Source organism: Lepisosteus platostomus, chromosome 5 (assembly GCF_059453375.1).
Source record: "Lepisosteus platostomus isolate fLepPlt1 chromosome 5, fLepPlt1.hap1, whole genome shotgun sequence".
NCBI lineage: Eukaryota > Metazoa > Chordata > Actinopteri > Semionotiformes > Lepisosteidae > Lepisosteus > Lepisosteus platostomus.
Window position 1 is genome coordinate 15,313,403 of NC_142615.1, and position 18,449 is coordinate 15,331,851.

Here is an 18,449-nt window from a genome sequence, read left to right on the forward strand (position 1 = left end):
AAATGCAATAAAAAATAAAACAAAATATCAAACTTTGATTCAAAATAGATTAATATAAAACTGATAAAGCTAATGCTTTTTTCAGGGCTATATCTACTTTTTTTAAAAAAAAGCGAAGTCTGTCGCGACTGAAAGTTAGAGAAGGTATACCAGCGGGTGCCTTCATATCGTGAGCGTCAGTCTCGCCCGTAGCTGCGAGAAGGTTAAAAGCGCACAAGTGATTTGTCTTTCGTCAAAGTAACTGCCGGAGCAGTAAGATGCAGAGCACAATCCAGCAGCTGTAGACGATGTTCGGGGAAGAGCTAATTCTGTTTTCAGCACAGGGAGTGAGAATGAGCTCAGTCCGGCTCCCAGCAGAATCCATCCTGGTTTGGTTACAGTGAGTCTGAGGCTCTTTGGATCGTAACGTAAAAAAAACAATTGCTCACATCGTGTGACTTCCACGACAGGAAGGAAAGATATCACTTAAAAAAATCAGAACTGAAGATTTGGATCCGGGGCCTCATACTTATAAAATTATTAAAATAATAATTATTAAAATATCAGATTGTGTTTCTGCAAAATTTCGTGCACAGTACGCCATTTTTATCTAAAACAGTCACAACGAGGGCTTTACACGCAGTCTGGGGTATTTTCCCCTTTTATATTTTTGCCACTTTATATCGAACCTGTTATACTCCCAGAAGTGCACAGTAGCTTGTACTTAATAAAAATGTACAATTCACCGCTGGTATAAACAGATGTGTGCCGTGTTTGCCTTTGTAAGCATTTGTTTAAAAAATAAGTTCACAATACGATAAAAACACAGAAAGCACAAACTTTATAATACAACGATACAAAATCAATACCAAATCATTATGCCAATTAAGTAACTATCCTTTGAAAACAGAGAACACCTTTATATCTACAAAAACTTGACATTTGTATGTATTTTTGAATTACAAAGCAGACAGTGTAGTCCCTTAATTCAAAGATCAGATCTTGGCAAAAAAAAGACAATCAGACGTGGGCTGAATTCGGAACAGGAGCCTTTGCTTTGTCGATTATTGAGCTTTTGATCAATGTCTGAATAAAACAGAGTCGCTTTTTTAACTCTTTGATTAAATTACATGAAAAGCACCTTCCTTCGAGCCGGAATCAAACCAGCGACCTAAGAATTCCCTGTTGATTCCACTACAGTCCTCCGCTCTACCAACTGAGCTATCGAAGAGATCCTGTGACGTTGCTCTCTGGCACATACTGCCCAATGAAGTAAAATGTGAACTGGGTGATTTAAATCCCACTTCGACATCAAGTTTCCAACTCGTTTCCTTAGTCTCATTTACCTTGAATTTAAGCCACGAACCAGGATTCTACTGTATAAACTTCCAGGGATATTACAAAATGTTTGATGGGGCATCAATCATTCCAGGCGGAAATTGATTCCTTTTTTTTCTCGAGGGATCATATTAAACATTTCATTAGTCTCGAGAGGAGGATCACCAGTAGACACAAAACAAACAGTTTCTTTCTGTCTTTATTAGAAAGTAGCGTTTGTGCTACATTAATAATATTTTCGTGGAAATAAAGAAGTTGTAAATTTTAAAAATTTATATTTGAATCGAAATGTGGTTTTGAGTTAAATATTAGCGTGTTCATGTAATTAGTTTGTGTTTGTCATTACTATATATATTGCCATGTTACTAGAATTTGTAACTGAAGTTTACTAGTTGTGTTTTTTATGATGATTAGATATTTGAATACTATATTGTATATAATGTATAATTTGAACTACATATTGTTCAGGTGTGAATAATTGTATATTTTAAGAATACGTTTCTAAAACAAATCATTGGCTTTATTTACTAGTTTCTACACCTATAAAAATCTTTCTTTGATGTATAATAGACATCAAAGAAAGATGTCTATTATACATCAAAGATGAGCAGTGTGTGTCGTGTTCACAGCTGATAACTAGAAGATGTCTGGAAGAGGCAAAGGCGGAAAGGGACCCGGGAAAGGAGGCGCTAAGCGTCACCGTAAGGTTCTCCGTGACAACATCCAGGGAATCACCAAGCCCGCCATCCGCCGCCTGGCTCGCCGTGGGGGAGTGAAGCGGATCTCCGGGCTGATCTACGAGGAGACCCGCGGGGTGCTGAAGGTGTTCCTGGAGAACGTCATCCGCGACGCCGTCACCTACAACGAGCATGCCAAGAGGAAGACCGTCACCGCCATGGACGTGGTGTACTTGCTGAAGCGCCATGGCCGCACCCTGTACGGCTTCGGAGGCTAAACAGGAGCGGAGCTTCACTACTGGACCCCGACGTATAAACCCAAGTGACCCAGTGACATTTGTCACTGCTGAGGTTGCTTTATGGGTCTATTTTCTATACCGTGCTGATCAATTGGAAATCAAATTGCAAAAAAGACCCGTTCCCACACCTAAGGTCAAATATTAGGAATCAAAACTGCTAGAGTGTATGGAAGCACACAGCTTTATCAAGATTTCCAAGTGCAAGATCTTTTTATTCATAAAAGACCCTATTTATGTTGTATGAGAAATATTAATATTAATACAGAATCTTTTTTCACCAAATAAATGGGCTTCCTGACTTCAGAAAGCCTTCTAGACAAATACTAAAAGAGCAAAAATTCAATTTGGTAAATGAAATGAAAACACATACCCTACCAAACCTTGAGTACAGGCCATTCAGGATGATAATACAAAACCATTTATAATTCAACAAATAAAACCTGTCAACTGGTAATCACCACTTATCATAAAAAAATAAGTAGCAATACACAGTAGGGGACTCTTGGGTGCAAGTTAAATCCATGCAAGAAGGGGGTTTAGTGTTATATTTCCAAATCAGATATGCAAATGAGAGATCTGCCCCAGCCACTCCCAAAGCTCCCTTGGTCTGGAATGGAGCTGCTCCCCTCTTCTAGTTATTCACACTGGAGTTAGGTTACATATTAGCACATTTCATCTAACAGTTGCTGCAGAAACAAAAACGTAAACAAATGACCTGGAATGTGACCACACCTATTAGAATGTAGTTCAACAGATAACTTGTAAACCTTGTCATAAGATTTTTTTTGTTCTACAAAATATACTTTATTCCGCAAAAAAAAAACATCTCAAAAGGAACATCTCACACATATTAGCACTCCATGTAATAAAAAACAACGGCGGAACGGAGATTGATTGTTCATTATCAATCTTTGCAAGTGGGGGCGGATTTGCGCAATTAAGAGAGTCCCTCCAAACCTACCACTTGCTATTGTCCTTTAATCCCTGTATAGGGCCCAAAGTCCTTTCCAGCGCTCCCTCGCCGTGGGGTAACCCCATTTGGTGACGTGGTGCTTCGTCTTCCTCCTGAGGTCCGCCAGGATCCTCTCCTCCAGCTCCCTCGCCCCCCACTTTATGTTGTGCCGGATGAGAGTGTTCCTCGCCTTCCACAGTCCTTGTTTTGTGAGGGACAGCAGCAGCCCCCGCAGGTCCTGTGTCCCCTTGTCCAGTCCGGTGGGTGCCAGCCCCCAGCAGAATGTACTGGTAACTGAGCACTGCATCCGTTCCCAGGAGTTGCATAATGTTGTCCATTCTGCCCCACACCGCCTTGGCGAAGAGGCAGCTCCAGAACACGTGCTCCTGAGTCTCCTCGACAAAACACGCGTACCGGGGGCAATGCGGATTCCTGGAGATCGAGTGTCTGTAGAGGACCTTTCTGGTAGCCAGTCTCTTGTGTACAGCCATCCAGTTGAGGTCCTTCAGTTGGTTTCCAAGTTCTTTGGGCTGCGTCCTTTCCCAGACTTGTCTTTGTACAAGTCTCTGTGGTTGGTGCAGAGCTCTGGCTGTCTCGTGGCCTCGTACCTCCTGCTCCACTTGACAGCGCGGATGTAGAACTTCGGTCGCCTTCTGCCTTGGGCCCAGTGTTTGACCACTGGACCAAGTGCCTCATTGGGACGGAGAGCCACAGCCTGACAAAGTACTCGTACTTGTGGCCGATGGGCTCCCGCTGCGCCCGACAGAAGTTGCAGAAAAAGATGCAGTCGAGTTTCAGGGGGAAATGTGGGACATCTCGACCCCCTTTCTCGATCGGCTGACACATCCGGTTTCTCGTGATGTACTCGTACTTGCCGCCCCAGACGAAGCCAAAGATCATCCCTTGCAGCTCTCGTCTGAGTCTGGCCAGCAGCGGGTACACCGCAGACCCAGCATCGCATTCACCTTGGCGATCCTCTCGGTCCGGTTGATGGTCTCGTTGTCCTAGCTCTTGAAGGAAACCCCCAGTATTTTGAGAGGCTCCGTGCAGAGCTCGAGACCCTCCGGCTCCGTCGTCCTGTGCTTTCAGGGCCCGGAGAACTTCAGTTTGCTCTTTCGGCGGTTGAGCTTCGACCCCAAGGCTCTGGAGTATTGCTCCATGACCTGCAGGGCTCTTCTTAGCCCCCTGTCCGACCTCAGGAACAGCATCGTGTCGTCAGCGTGCTGGGAGATCTTCAGGGCTTCCCCCGCACCTCCCGGTATCTCCAGGCGGTTGATGACAGGGTCCCGTCTCACCGCCTCTGCTAGGGGCTCTGTGAAAAGAACATAGAGAAGGGGTGAAAGGGAGCAGCCTTGTCATACTCCGGATTCCTGGGGAATGAAATCCCCCAGGTTTCCTTTCACGTTGACTCTGCTGCCTATGTCAGAGTACAGTATATTAATCCAGTGGCTGAAACTCTCTCCGAAACCGAAGCGTTCCAGCACCCTAAACAGATAGCTATGGTTCACTCTGTCGAAGGCTTTCTCCTGGTCCAGTCATGGGCATATTCCGGTCCTCGCCCCAGGCGCTGGTGTCTCTGGTCAGCTGGAGGTTCCAGCTGACGGATCGCCCTTCCACCCACACGTCTGGTTGCTGTGGATGATGTGGGGAAGGGCGGTTCTCAGTCTGGCGGTCAGAAGCTTGGACGGGATCTTTACGTCCATGCAGAGCATCGTGATCGGCCTCCAGTTTTTGAGGTCGTCGGCATCTCCTCCCTTAAAGAGCTGGGAGGTGATGCCCTTCCTCATGGTGTTTCCGAGTTTCCCCCGCGGAAGATCTCCTGCACCACTTCCACCAGATCTGCCGCCAGGGTGTCCCAGAAGCATGTGTAGAATTCCTTGGGGAGTCCATCCGGTCCCGGCACCTTGCCATTCTCCATGGACAAGAGCGCAGCCTTCAGCTCCTCGGCCGTGATTGGACCCTCCAAGTCCTCCCTCACCTCCTCTGGTACTCGTGCCTTCAGCCCCTCCAGAAAAGCATCACCTGCCTTCACCTCTGTCTGCTTTTCTGAAAAGAGCTCCTTGTAGAAAGTGGTGGTCGCTTCTACCTTGTCACTCTCGTCCAGCACTTCCTCTCCATCTCCCCGTCTCAGGCTGTAGATCACCCTCTTTTTCTGGGCTTCTCGGACCTGATTGAAGAAATAAGAGGAATAGGTTTTATTATTTTCATAATGCTCCCTTTGTGCCTTGACCAGGAAAGCCTTGGCTTTCTTGGTGTGCAGCTTGCGGATCCTTTCCTTCAGGTCCCATGCCCACGCTGAATTGAAGGCTCCTCCCCTGTTAGCCAAGCTGTACTCCTCCTCTAGTTGTTTCGGGAGTTGCGCAGCTTCCTTCCTCTCCCTGGCCACCTTCCGTCTGCAGTACGTCTGTGCCAGCGTTCGGGTCCTGTCCTTCATGAACTCCCACCATTCCACCACGGAGCTGTAGCCATCCTTCATGTCGACCCAGCTTGCGTAGTCTTTACTGAACAGTGCCCTGAAGTCGTCTTCCTCCAATATCTCCCGGTTCAGCTTCCAATACCGACGACCGAATGCCGGCAGGTTGGTGTTAGCCACCACTGTCACGCACTCATGGTCGGAATACCACTCCGGGGACACCGTCGCCGACTCCAGGGAGCAGGTCGTGTGCAGAAAGATGTAGTCCAAGGCGGCTGCACACTCCCCGGGAGTTTTTCCCGTCGTTAGGGCGGCACCGTCTGAAACCGTCTACCAGGGAGAACTGCTTGAGTAGCGACTCCAGCTCTGCTGAGCTAGCGTCGCTCCCCTTCTCCCGGTCGACGTTGAAGTCCCCGCCAAGCACCACCTGTCTGTTGGTGGTGCAGCAGCTGGCCAGGTCAGCAAACACTTCCTTCCGGAGAGAGGGTTCCATCGGAGCATAGACGTTAATTGCTCTCAATTTCTGCCCCCTCCAGTCGATGTCTACGACCAGGATCCGGCCCTGCACCACCGAGAAGGAGGAAACCAGCGTCATCTCTGGGTTTCCGAGGAGGATTCCCACTCCGGAAGAATGGACCCCTCCTACGCTCCAGCATGATTCTCCCTTCGTCCATTCCCTGCTGAATGTCAGCTTGTCGCTTTCATCCTTCAGGTGGACCTCCTGTAAGAAACAAACTGAGAAAGACTTTGAGGCCAGATCATGAAAGACTCCCCGTCTTTTCACCGGGTCTCTTAGCCCTCTCACGTTAGTTGTTAGAAAGATAAGTTTCACAGTCATGATTAAACAAGTGAAAGTTGAACCTCCTCTCTTTGTGCTTACAGTGGGGAAAACTTGGGATTCTACATCTGGGCACTGTTTAGCCTAGATGTAACTCCTCTTGTTTGGGTCCTGGGGGGAATATGCTGGGCTCCCTCCAGGTCTCGCTGGGGACTGAAAGGTAAACATGCTGGACAGGTCCAGCCCTACCATCAGTCCCGGCTCCAGGGCGGCTTCAAAGTAATCCTCGTCTTCCTTGAGGATACTCTCCACCACCATTTCGGGAAGGCTTTTTTCTTCCCTTTCTCCAGGAGTTTCGGGGACCTCCAGTTGCTCCTGGGCCTTGGGGGAGGGGGTTCCGACTTCCTGGGCTGCCTCTTCCTGTTGTTCCTGGGCCTCAGGGGAGGGGGTTCCGACTTCCTGGGCTGCCTCTTCCTGTTGTCCCTGGGCCTCGGGGGAGGGGGTAACCTCTTCCTGGGCTGCTTCTTCCTGTTGTCCCTGGGCCTCGGGGGAGGGGGTAACCTCTTCCTGGGCTGCCTCCTCCTGTTGTCCGTGGGCCCTGGGGGGGGAGGGTTTCCATTTCCTGGGCTGCCTCCTCCGGTTGTTCCTGGGCCTCGGGGGAAGAAAGTTCCGTTTCCTCTAGGAGGAGGAAACAGTTCTCCCTTACCACTCTTTTCTTTTGTCCTTCCGAAGGTGGATCCTCTTTCCCTTCTTGCTGGGAGTTATCCAGGGCCCTTCCTCCGGTCAGCCATTTTGTCCGTTGTCCTGGCGGCCATCTTGAGGCACTGGTGCGGCTGGGGGTGTGGCCTCGGCAGTTTCGGTTCTCTGCGGGGGAGGTGCGGGTTCTTTGTTCTCACCTCTCTCCCTTTGTCTTGAGACCGGTTTCTGCCGGTCGGCTTCCACCACCTGCGCAAAGGAAGGTTTGCTTACCTTGCATTAGTGAAGGAGGTGTCCCTCGGCGCCGCATCCATCGCACTTTTTGGCTGCCCGGCAGGTTTTTGCCAGGTGCCCCTCTTTGTTACAGTTGTGACATCTGACGATGTCACACGTGTTCTCTTTGTGGCTGGACTGTCTGCACTTCTTGCAGAAATCCGGCATCCTGGGGTAGTAAAGCTACCCCCTGTCGGCTCCGATGTTGAAGTGGGCCGGGGGGTGCTGGAAACCGTCTACGCCCTCTAGGTCCTCTTTCAGGAGGACTCGGTACAGGTGTTTGCTGTACCAGACGCCACAACTGTCCCTGATCTCCGTCGGTTTGTCCACCACAGTTACATACCTCCCTAGGTACGCTGTTACCAGTTCCATTGGTACGTAGGGGTTGTATGTGAGGACTTTTAATGGTCCTCTGGTTTGTCTTCCTCATAGGCTCCGGCCTGAAATCAGAGAAACCGGGGTGCTTACCTTTTTCATTTGATCATTTTCGTTGCCTTTTCATATGAGGCGTCCGTGGCCATGTAGGCCTCCATGTATCTCTCTGCCTTGTTGTCTTGCAGGCAGTAGAGATCTCCGGCCACCAACTGCAGGATCCCTCTTAGGAAGGTAATGAAAATGGATTTCGCAGTTAGCATCGTCTCTGTTTTCTTGGTCCAGTGGAACCGGATCAGTGTCTTCTTGTCTGCCATCTGGAAAGGAGAAAAAAGAAAAAAGGAGAGAAAGAGAGAGAGCAAGGTCCTGTGGAGAGGAGGGTTTAGCTGCTAAAGGAGCAGTGAGGGAGCCCTGGCCTTTGTCCTTGTGGGCAAAGCCCAGCTAGGTGCAGGCGCAGGAGGAGAGAGAGAGAGGGAGAACATTGCTGCCGGATCCCTCCCAGCTCAGCTGCTGCTTGGCCTTAACCCCCTGGGCTCAACCTAGGGTGATACCAGCTCAAGCGCTCTTCAGGATCTTCGATCGCCTTCTAGAACTTTGGAAAGACAAGAACTGCGGGCATGCCACTTGAACTTGATCTTAGCCAAAAGGCCAATAAAATTGGATTCCAGCTCACTGGCCCTGCAAAACTTAGTTCAAGACTTTAAACTCTCAGACACATATAGATGTATATATCCCACAACAGCAGGATATACATGGTCAGGGAGGAATAGCAGCTCCAGAATTGACTATTGCTTTGTCTCAGAGAGAGAGTGAAAGTTGTTGGGGTCACTCTTCAGCCTGTCTTCTTCTCAGATCATCAGGCTTTAGGTACGCTGGGCAAACGTTCCGAGGTCAAATTCTTCCAGCACGGGGTACCTTTAAAGCGGAGACGACGGCACCGAAATTTTTTGGCGCGCCTTCTCTTTAAAGCCCTGGCCAAATATGAAGACAGTACGTACAGTTATAATTCAAACGGAATTAAAAACTACACATCCCAGTAACCATGGTGGTGCTTGTGATCATTGCGTTTAACCAACGAAACAGGGCGAAAAATCAGTCACATGACTTTGGGGCAGAGTTTCGAAAGCTTAACCTATCAGCAACAAAGCGAAATTTACACGATAGGCTACCTCAAACTGTCAGTTACACGACTGCGTATGTCGCTTAAGCCACTCCTATTTGGCATTTTAGTTATGGAGGCGAGAAGACGCCCCCCCCCCCCCTCTTTGGGTGCCTGATTTGCCGCCATCTTTAACCGCTTCGTGTCCAAATCGCAGTAGCTACGCATACGAAATAACGTTCATCCCAGCTACAAAACATATATATTTTTGTGGTAAGAGGGAGCAAAACATCAGTATTTACTGCTTTTAATTAGTGTACGATTTATAGTTGAAATCTGAGCCTAAATATAAAGTTAAAATCTCGACAAAGCAATGTAGGAAATACAGAGAAAATAAATCCTTTCTGACATCTAAAATCAGTTTCGATCAAGGTCTCTAAAACGAACAAGAAAAAGAGGATTTTCGGAGGGCAATTACGCTGTATTTATAGAGAATAAGTGATTTATGATCAATCTAATTTCTTGTTCGTTTAAAACAGTGAAATGTCAGCTGCAAAAGATCGCACCAGAAACAGCACTCTCTCTGCCTGTCATAGACGTTCAGGAAAGGCTGAATGAAGTCATGGTGATCAATAATAACAGTTGTAGGACAAGAAACAAAAGATAGTGAAAACTTAAGATTTTTAAGGCTAAAACTCAAATTCATTCTACAAATTAAGGCAAATGAAAATTCAGGACGTGAAAGTGCTAGAGGTGTAAAAAAATACAAAAATGCACATGAGCAAAACGTTTTAGAAATGGAGCAAACAGAATAAAAGCCATGCCTATAGTACAGAATGTTAGAGTGGGTTGCTAGAGCAATAGGATCCTATGCAGGACTCTGGAGTGGAGAAAGCACTGAGCAGAATCGCAAGGCAAAAACGTAAACCAGGAGGCAGGTGAGTAAGTCGGTACACAGGGTGGCGAACAGGAGGCAACAATCAAAATCACTAGGCAAAAATCCAATCCGGGAAGCAGGCGAGACGGTCGAAACACGGAGGCGTAAACGGAGAAGCAGCAATCCAAATCACAAGACGAAAGAGTAAACGAAAGACAGACTAGGAATTCGAAAACCTGAGACAAACCAGAAGTAAACCGCGCACTAGGGAGCTCTAGGAGAATCCGCAATAGTGAGCGGGGAAGTGAGGAAGAAGGAGAACTAAAATAGAGACGGAAGAGAAGGTGATTGGCGTTACTTGCGGCGTGAGCTTGTCTTACCGGGTGTGTGCGTGGGAATGCGAGAAGGGAGAGCGGCACGAGTGGAATGCGTAACAGTACCCCCCCCCACAGGGTCGGCTCCTGACGACCGGATAACCGGCGCGGGATGGGTGTGAAGGAAATCTCGAATAAGGTTTCGGTCCAGGATATCCACTTCAGAAACCCAGGAACGTTCCTCTGGGCCATAACCCTCCCAGTCAATCAAAAACTGGCGGATCCCTCTACGCCATCGGGTGTCCAAAATCTTATTCACCGTATAGGTGGGAACTCCATCCATCAGTCGGGGAGGAGGTGGGCGAGGTTGCCGAGCAGAGAGTGGGGATCTGTGGTAGGGCTTCAAGAGGGAAACATGGAAGGTGGGGTGAATCCTGAGGGTGGGGGGGAGGGCGAGGCGGTAAGAAACAGGGGTAACACGGGATAGAATTCTGAAGGGGCCAATGAAGCGAGGACCCAGCTTGCGGGAAGGTTGCTGGAGTGGAATATTCTTGGACGACAACCAGACGAATTGGCCTCGACGTAGACGGGGAAAGGGACGTCGCCGTCTATCAGCAGAAAGTTTCTGTCTCCTAAAGGTCTTGAGCAGAGCAGTCCTGGCCTTTTTCCAGAGTTCCGGGAGGGAAGAAAAATATGCCCGAACAGCGGGGACATCAGAATCGGGAATAGTGTCGGGGAAGAGCGATGGTTGATAGCCCAGTGAACAGAGGAACGGAGACATATTCGTGGAGGAGGTATAGAGAGAATTATGGGCATATTCAGCCCAGGGGAGGAGGGAAGCCCAGTTATCGTGGGCGGCAGAGACATAGGACCTGAGGTAAGTCAGCAGGTCCTGGTTAATCCTCTCCGCCTGACCATTGGCTTCGGGGTGGTAACCAGAAGTGAGGGAGGAGGATGCCCCTAAGGTCTGACAGAAAGCCTTCCAAAACTTAGATATAAACTGCGGGCCCCTGTCAGAAACAATATCCTTGGGAATGCCATGGAGGCGGAAAACATGTTGGACAAAAAGGTCCGCCATTTCCCGCGCTGATGGGAGGGCTGGAAGAGGAACAAAATGCGCAGCTTTAGAGAAACGGTCGATGACCACCATGATAGTCGTTTTACCGTGGCTGTTCGGGAGATCTGTCAGGAAGTCGACCGAGAGATGAGACCAAGGCCTTGAAGGAATAGGAAGAGGTTGTAATAGACCCGCCTTCTTCTGTCGAGGGGTCTTGCTCCTAGCACAGGTGGGACAGGCTCGTACGTATTCTGTTACGTCAGATCTAAGAGAAGGCCACCAGAAGTCCCTGGAAATGAATTCGATGGTACGACGAGTGCCAGAGTGAGCAGCGAAGCGGGAGTCATGGCCCCATTGAAGAACTGCGGAGCGCACTGCATCAGGAACAAAGAGGCGGTCAGGGGGGCACTGGGGAGGGACAGTGAGGTTCTGGAGAGCCCGTCTCACTTTGTCTTCGATGTCCCAACGTACAGCTGCGAGAAACCTGTCAGGCGGCACAATAGGCGCTGGCGGGTCTTCGGAGTCCAAGGGGTCGTGAATGCGGGACAGGGCATCAGCTTTGATATTCTTGGAGCCAGGAGTATAGGTAATGAAAAAACGAAATCTGGAGAAGAACAGGGACCACCTAGCCTGGCGGGGGTTGAGGCGTTTAGCAGATTGCAAGTAGGCCAAGTTCTTGTGGTCAGTGAGGATAGTAAAAGGATGGATGGCCCCTTCCAGCCAGTGTCTCCACTCCTCCAAGGCAAGCTTGATGGCCAAAAGTTCCCTGTTCCCAACATCATAATTCATCTCGGCAGGGGATAGGCGTCTTGAAAAAAAAGCGCACGGATGGAGCGTGCCCTTAGGACCATGGCGTTGAGATAAAATGGCGCCGACCCCAAGAGCGGAGGCATCGACCTCGAGCACAAACGGAAGAGAGGGATCGGGGTGACGGAGAACTGGGGCTGAGGAAAAGTTCTGCTTGAGACGACGAAAGGCCCGATCAGCCTCTGGGGTCCACCTTCCCTGTCCAGGGCCTTTACGAGTAAGGGAGGTGATGGGTGCTACAACAGAACTAAAGTTTCGGATGAAACGGCGATAAAAGTTGGCAAAGCCTAGGAAACGCTGCACTTGTTTCAGGTTCTTGGGTGTGGGCCAGTCCAAGACAGAAGAGACCTTAGCAGGGTCCATCTCGACGCCCAGAGAGGAAATTATGTATCCTAGAAAGTGGATCCTGGACGCATGGAAAGTACACTTCTCCAACTTGGCATAGAGACGGTTGTTGATGAGTCGGGTGAGTACTTCGCGGACATGAAGGACATGATCATCCATGTTGGGAGAAAAAATTAAAATATCATCGAGGTAAACCAAAACATACTTCTGAATGATGTCCCTAAAAATGTCATTCATAAAACCCTGGAATACAGCAGGAGCATTAGCCAGGCCGAAGGGCATGACCTGATATTCATAATGACCCAGAGTAGTAATGAAGGCAGTCTTCCACTCGTCACCTTCACGGATGCGAATGAGGTTGTAGGCACCCCGTAGGTCAAGTTTGGTGAAGACGGAGGCTCCCTGAAGAGATTCCAGTGCAGAGTTAATGAGTGGAAGGGGATACCGGTTCTTGATGGTGATCTCATTAAGACCTCTATAATCGATGCAGGGCCGCAGGGATCCGTCCTTCTTCTCGACAAAAAAGAAACCTGCACAGGCCGGAGAAGTAGACGGGCGAATGAAACCAGATTCCAAGGAATCACGGATGTAGGACTCCAGGGCGTCAGATTCATTAATCGACAAAGGGTAGATACGTCCCCTCGGAGGGAGGGTTCCCGGCAGTAGGTCAATGGCGCAATCGGAGGAACGGTGTGGCGGCAAGGAGAGCGCTCTTTGCTTGCTGAAGGCGAGGTGCAGGTCCGAATATACAGAAGGGATTCCGCTGGTGTCCTCCTGGGCGAGGTGCACAGAGGAGCATCTGAGAGGCAACTGCAGACAGCGATGATGACAATTGGGTCCCCAGGCGAGTAGTTCACTGTTGGACCAGTGAAAATGGGGGTTGTGCATCTTCAGCCAAGGGTATCCGAGAACCAGGGGGTGGGAGGGAGAGTGGAGGAGTAGGAACTGGATGCTCTCAGAGTGGAGGGCACCAATGCGGAGAGTGAGGGGAATAGTTTGCCATTCCACAAGAGTGAGAGGGGATCCGTCCAGGGTGAGAAGGCGAATAGGGGGAGAAACAGGGACGCGAGGAATATTCCAAGTGGTGGCGAGTCCGGAGTCTAGGAAGTTTTCTTCTGCGCCTGAATCAACAAAAGCCAGAAGAGATTCTTTGAAACCATCCCCAGAAACCAGAGCAGGCAAAAAGAGGCCAGAAGGGGCAGCAGGAGAAAGAATACCGACCTTGACAGAGGGCAGGGAAGTGCGGGGGGGGCAGAGAGGGCATGAAGCTCGGAGATGGTCAGCAGCCCCGCAATAAAGGCAACAACCCTGGGAGAAACGGCGGCGTCGCTCCTCAGAAGAGAGCCTGGAGAAGGTGGTCGGGCGGGGGGTGGCAGGAGGGGGAGGGAGCCGGGCACGTTGTTCTTGGAGCCTGATGTCAATTTCAGCCAGACGGGAGATGAGGTGCTGTAAGGAGGGAAAGTCCAATGGAAGATATGTGAGGTGGTCCTGTAAAGCAGAAGACAAGCCCTGGCAGAACTGGTGAATAAGAGCCTCTTCATTCCAGGGAACTTGGGAGGCCAGGAGGCGGAATTCCGTGGCATATTCTTGGAACGAACGGGAACCCTGAGTGAGAGAGGTGAGACGGGAGATGGCAATGTGGTGGGAGTGGAGCTGACCAAAAATGGACTGCATGGCAGCAGCGAACTGGTTGACATCAGCAGTCACGGGGAGATTCTGAGCAAGGAGGGAGGTAGCCCAGTCCAGGGCGCGACCGGAGAGGTGGGAGACCAAGAAGGCAATCTTCTCTCTGTCGGTGGGAAAACAGTCTGGCCGAAGGTGGAAGGCCATCCAGCACTGGGTTAAAAAGCTCTGGAGCTTTGCTGGGTCACCCTCAAATTTCTCCGGGGTGGGAGGGGGCAAGGGGCAAGCAGCAGCAGCCACCAGGGGTGGGACAGGCACAGGTGCCACTGGAGGGGGTGGCGGCCGGGTGGTGTGGTCCACTAGGCGTTGAACAGCAGAAGTCAGTTGCAGAAGGGCGTGGGACTGCTGTTGCAAAAAGGTGGCAGTGGAGTTCTGGTCCGCTGGATCCATGTCGGCTCACTATTCTGCTAGAGTGGGTTGCTAGAGCAATAGGATCCTATGCAGGACTCTGGAGTGGAGAAAGCACTGAGCAGAATCGCAAGGCAAAAACGTAAACCAGGAGGCAGGTGAGTAAGTCGGTACACAGGGTGGCGAACAGGAGGCAACAATCAAAATCACTAGGCAAAAATCCAATCCGGGAAGCAGGCGAGACGGTCGAAACACGGAGGCGTAAACGGAGAAGCAGCAATCCAAATCACAAGACGAAAGAGTAAACGAAAGACAGACTAGGAATTCGAAAACCTGAGACAAACCAGAAGTAAACCGCGCACTAGGGAGCTCTAGGAGAATCCGCAATAGTGAGCGGGGAAGTGAGGAAGAAGGAGAACTAAAATAGAGACGGAAGAGAAGGTGATTGGCGTTACTTGCGGCGTGAGCTTGTCTTACCGGGTGTGTGCGTGGGAATGCGAGAAGGGAGAGCGGCACGAGTGGAATGCGTAACACAGAAGAGGGATGCAGGAACACTTGCTTAGATATACAGAAAAATCACAAAAAGGTGTATGTTACAAAAGAACATGTAAACATGTACATCAATTTCCCTTCGCGATCAATAGTCTTATCTATAAACATGAAACAGAGTGAGGAATCAGAAATTAGCATGCATAAAAAACAGCAATTCTGTCAGTGAGCCCTAAATAAATTAATAGCAACTATGGTTTCATGGAGGGCTTCTCAGATAGTTGGGCATTTAGGTAAACTGCCAGGTGAAAGGACTTGTAAACATATTTTGTTAAAGCAAGTCAGTTTTTTCCGCAACACATAAAAGACATTTTTCCAAGAAAGTTTAGCCTTTGTCACTAATGAAACCACTAAATAAAGACATAAATATAGAAATCTTAAGATTCGTTTTATTTAATGTTGGTAGCAGGATGAACTGTCAGGTTGAGCTAAGTGTATATTTTGTCGCAGAGTTGCTATAAGATGTTAACAGTGAAAAGGGTATTTAGAATTGAGTTATTTCAAGATGAAAATTTTCAGAATAATTGCAAATCTAGCAGGATAGAGAAAGCACAGAAAACTGGCAGTTAGATTGATCAGATTAGTATGAAAAGTCATTTAGCAAAGGGAATGAGAAGAGTGACAAACTAGTATACTTTAGATCTTTTTTTCTGAACCAGGGAAAATCTGATCATGTTTCCCTATAACAATAATAAAAAAACTTTATTTTATATATTACCATTAAAGGTGGCATCTCAAAGCAATACAGTAGATGTAAAAACAGATAAAAGGACCTCAGATTACAAAGTAAATACATATAAGAAAGACAAGCAGTTAGAGGTGCTACCAAAATTAGAAAATGAAGCAGATACAGACACTAAGTCTTCTGAAAAGAAAGGTTCTGAGGTTAGATTTAAATGCACTCAGGGTACGTGACTGATATCACTGGGAATACAAATTGAGAGCTCTGGGGTGCAGCTAGAGAAGACCCTGTCACCCACAGAATGTAGATGTTCTTGAGGACAGCTAGAAGACCAGAGTCAAAAGGACAAAGGTGGGGGAGTAGACAGATAATAAGCCATATACTGTAGGTACAGAATGAGGATGAGGAATTTGAAGTTGACTCGAAACCTGATAGGTAACCAGTGCAAGGACTTGAAAACAGGTGTAATGCATCCCTGATAGGATTCTTGCTGTCATATTCTGAACATATTGAAGATTGCTCAGTGTGGATTTAATTTCCCCAGTGAACAGGATGTGCATTTATTAATTCTAGGAAAAAAAGCCTTTCTTAATTTCTCTAGTTCCCTTTAAAATAAACTATTATCCCACAATGCAGAGTATTAAATGGCCAGTATTTACACATGATATTTGTGATTTAAAGAAATTAACACAAGCAGCTTTTGGGGATTTAAGTGTTGGCTGAGTTATTGCAGGATAAAAGACTAGAGATGTTGGTAAGAAGAAGATAATTTTGGGAAAGCTAAGGAATACACTGATAACAGGAACACTTCCTAATGGGGTTAGGCATACTTTTGATGAAGAGGATGAAGTTAACAGACTGTATGTTTACATAGATACTGAAATGAGGATTGTATTTTAGATTTTGTGCAGTTACTAGTATTGAACTGTGTGTTGGATGCACATGAATTGAAGGAATTGGCAAACATAGCTGATGCGGATCCACAGAGCCAGCATATTAAGATGTTTTTAATTAGAGGTAATTTGTTTAAATAACTAGGTATGGATACTGATGTGCATGAGAGGTGAAAGGCCAGCACTATAAAATATTTTATTCTCAGTGAGATGCTGCCATTTCATAGTGGGTTTCTAACACTGTGTATAGTTCCATCTATTTCTAATCTCTTTATCCAGTACAGAGGATTTGGAGCCTATCCCATTAAGCAAAGGACACAAGGCAGAATACACCCTGGACATAGCGCCAGTCCATCACAGGACAGACAGACACAAACACACACACACCAGGGCCAGTTTTCCCATAAACCAATTAACTTACCAGTATGTTTTGGAGTGCGAGAGGGAGTCATATCACACATATGGAGAAAAACCATGTAACCCAGAGAGAACATGCAAACCCCACACACACAGGATGGGAGGAATTGAATCTAGGACCCCAGTGCTCCAAGATAGCAATGCTAACCACTTTGCCACCATTATAAATGGATGGATATCTTAGTTATCTTTCTAGTTCACAGGTTTGCATGCATAATTTAATTTTGAAAGGCGCTGAGACATCAAGTACTACTGTTGTATTTATGAAAAAGAAACAAAACAAAAAGCATACTAACAACTGTGCCATCCTACTCTTTAGTTAATACAATTTATAATTTATAAACAGTTAACATTGTTAGCAAAATATTTTGAATTATATTTAACCCTATTTCTTCTTCAGTTTTGTATTTAACTTATTATATGATATATGACTTATTAGTCAGATTTAATGTATATTTGAACAATGAAAATATATTTTTACAAGATGCGGGGGAAAGTGCAACAACTTATTACAGTGCTAAATTTAATATTGATTGTAATTAAAACAGTGAACTAAGTGTAACATACCATTCAGAAATACAATCGAGAATAGTTTTGTGGTGTTTGTATGGATGAAACGTTTCTAAAATGTATAACATAACAAAAATAAAGACGAATGTAATCTGTAATCTTTCCAATTGTAATGTCATTAGACAGAACAAGAAGTTTCTGCTTTGTCTAAGGATGGTATCAAAAAGTAGTCTAGGTGGTGAGAAAGCTGTGCTTGATAATTAAGTTACTTAAAAGTAAAAAGAGATGCTTCATATTGCTTGATTAATTTTAAAAACTAAGTTATAAATGCAGACGCGATCGCTGCCATAAGCGCTCCAGGCAGTAGAACGTTCATTCTGTGCTGCTGAGCTCCGCGCCTCCTCCCTCTCTCTGTGCCGCGCCCCTCTCTGACGGAGCGCAGTGGGCGGTACGCTATTTTCAGAGCCTCTGATTGGGAAAAAAAGACCTGCTGATGAGTTTCACACAACAGGAAGAGAAAAGAATGGGATTTTTTCTCTTCGAAACGTGTGTTGTCTTTATGAAATTCGTGAATTTTAAACGTTTAATTAAGAAGTAAAAACCTTACAGCGTACACAGAGATTCTGAGCTGATCACGAGGAAGAAAAATCACCCATTTTTCGCGCATAAAAAGTGGTTTTTAACTCTCGAAACCCATTTTTATAGGTTTTAAAGTCGTGCAATGTCTAAGTTGAGCAGGAACACATCATTATATCTCGTTTTTTATTTCTTTTTTAAAAATTTTAAAAATCGTTTGCCCAGCCTACTTTAGGGTGTAGAGTGGAACTCAAGGGCGGGACTGTCTTTGGCCCAGGCCTCTGGAAACTCAACACAAAGCTGCTAGAGAACGAGGGGGTAGTATCCCGCTACAAGGAGAAACTATCACAGTGGCTGTCCTTGCAGTGTCTGTATGGGTCAGTAGGAGAGTGGTGGGAGGAGGTGAAGGTGAGGACAAAGGCCTTTTTCATGGCTGAGGGAAGGAAGGCTGCTGCCAGACGGAGAGGAGTGCTAGCCAGGAAACAGAGGCAGCTGCAGCGTCTCTACACGATGCT

General features: G+C 47.4%; 1 protein-coding gene and 2 non-coding genes across 3 annotated transcripts; 1 reads left to right on the top strand and 2 right to left on the bottom strand.

The window, feature by feature from the left end:
* Window positions 1-1,121: 1,121 nt before the first annotated feature.
* On the bottom strand, window positions 1,122-1,210 carry trnay-gua (transfer RNA tyrosine (anticodon GUA)). The gene is given in 2 exon segments: window positions 1,122-1,158; window positions 1,174-1,210. It is a non-coding gene; the product is annotated as a tRNA-Tyr (tRNA).
* A 750-nt stretch (window positions 1,211-1,960) lies between these two features.
* Window positions 1,961-2,272, top strand: LOC148663998 (histone H4-like). Its single transcript, XM_088631465.1, has one exon. The coding sequence runs from the start codon at window positions 1,961-1,963 to the stop codon at window positions 2,270-2,272; it is 312 nt and encodes a 103-aa protein (XP_088487591.1).
* Window positions 2,273-2,578: 306 nt separating this feature from the next.
* On the bottom strand, window positions 2,579-2,634 carry LOC148663999 (U7 small nuclear RNA). The gene has a single exon (XR_015938943.1). It is a non-coding gene; the product is annotated as a U7 small nuclear RNA (small nuclear RNA).
* Between the last annotated feature and the right edge of the window lie 15,815 nt (window positions 2,635-18,449).

Coding starts and splice junctions, on each gene's coding strand:
- LOC148663998 (XM_088631465.1), top strand. CDS start 1,961: ATGTCTGGAAGAGGCAAAGGCGGAAAGGGACCCGGGAAAGGAGGCGCT.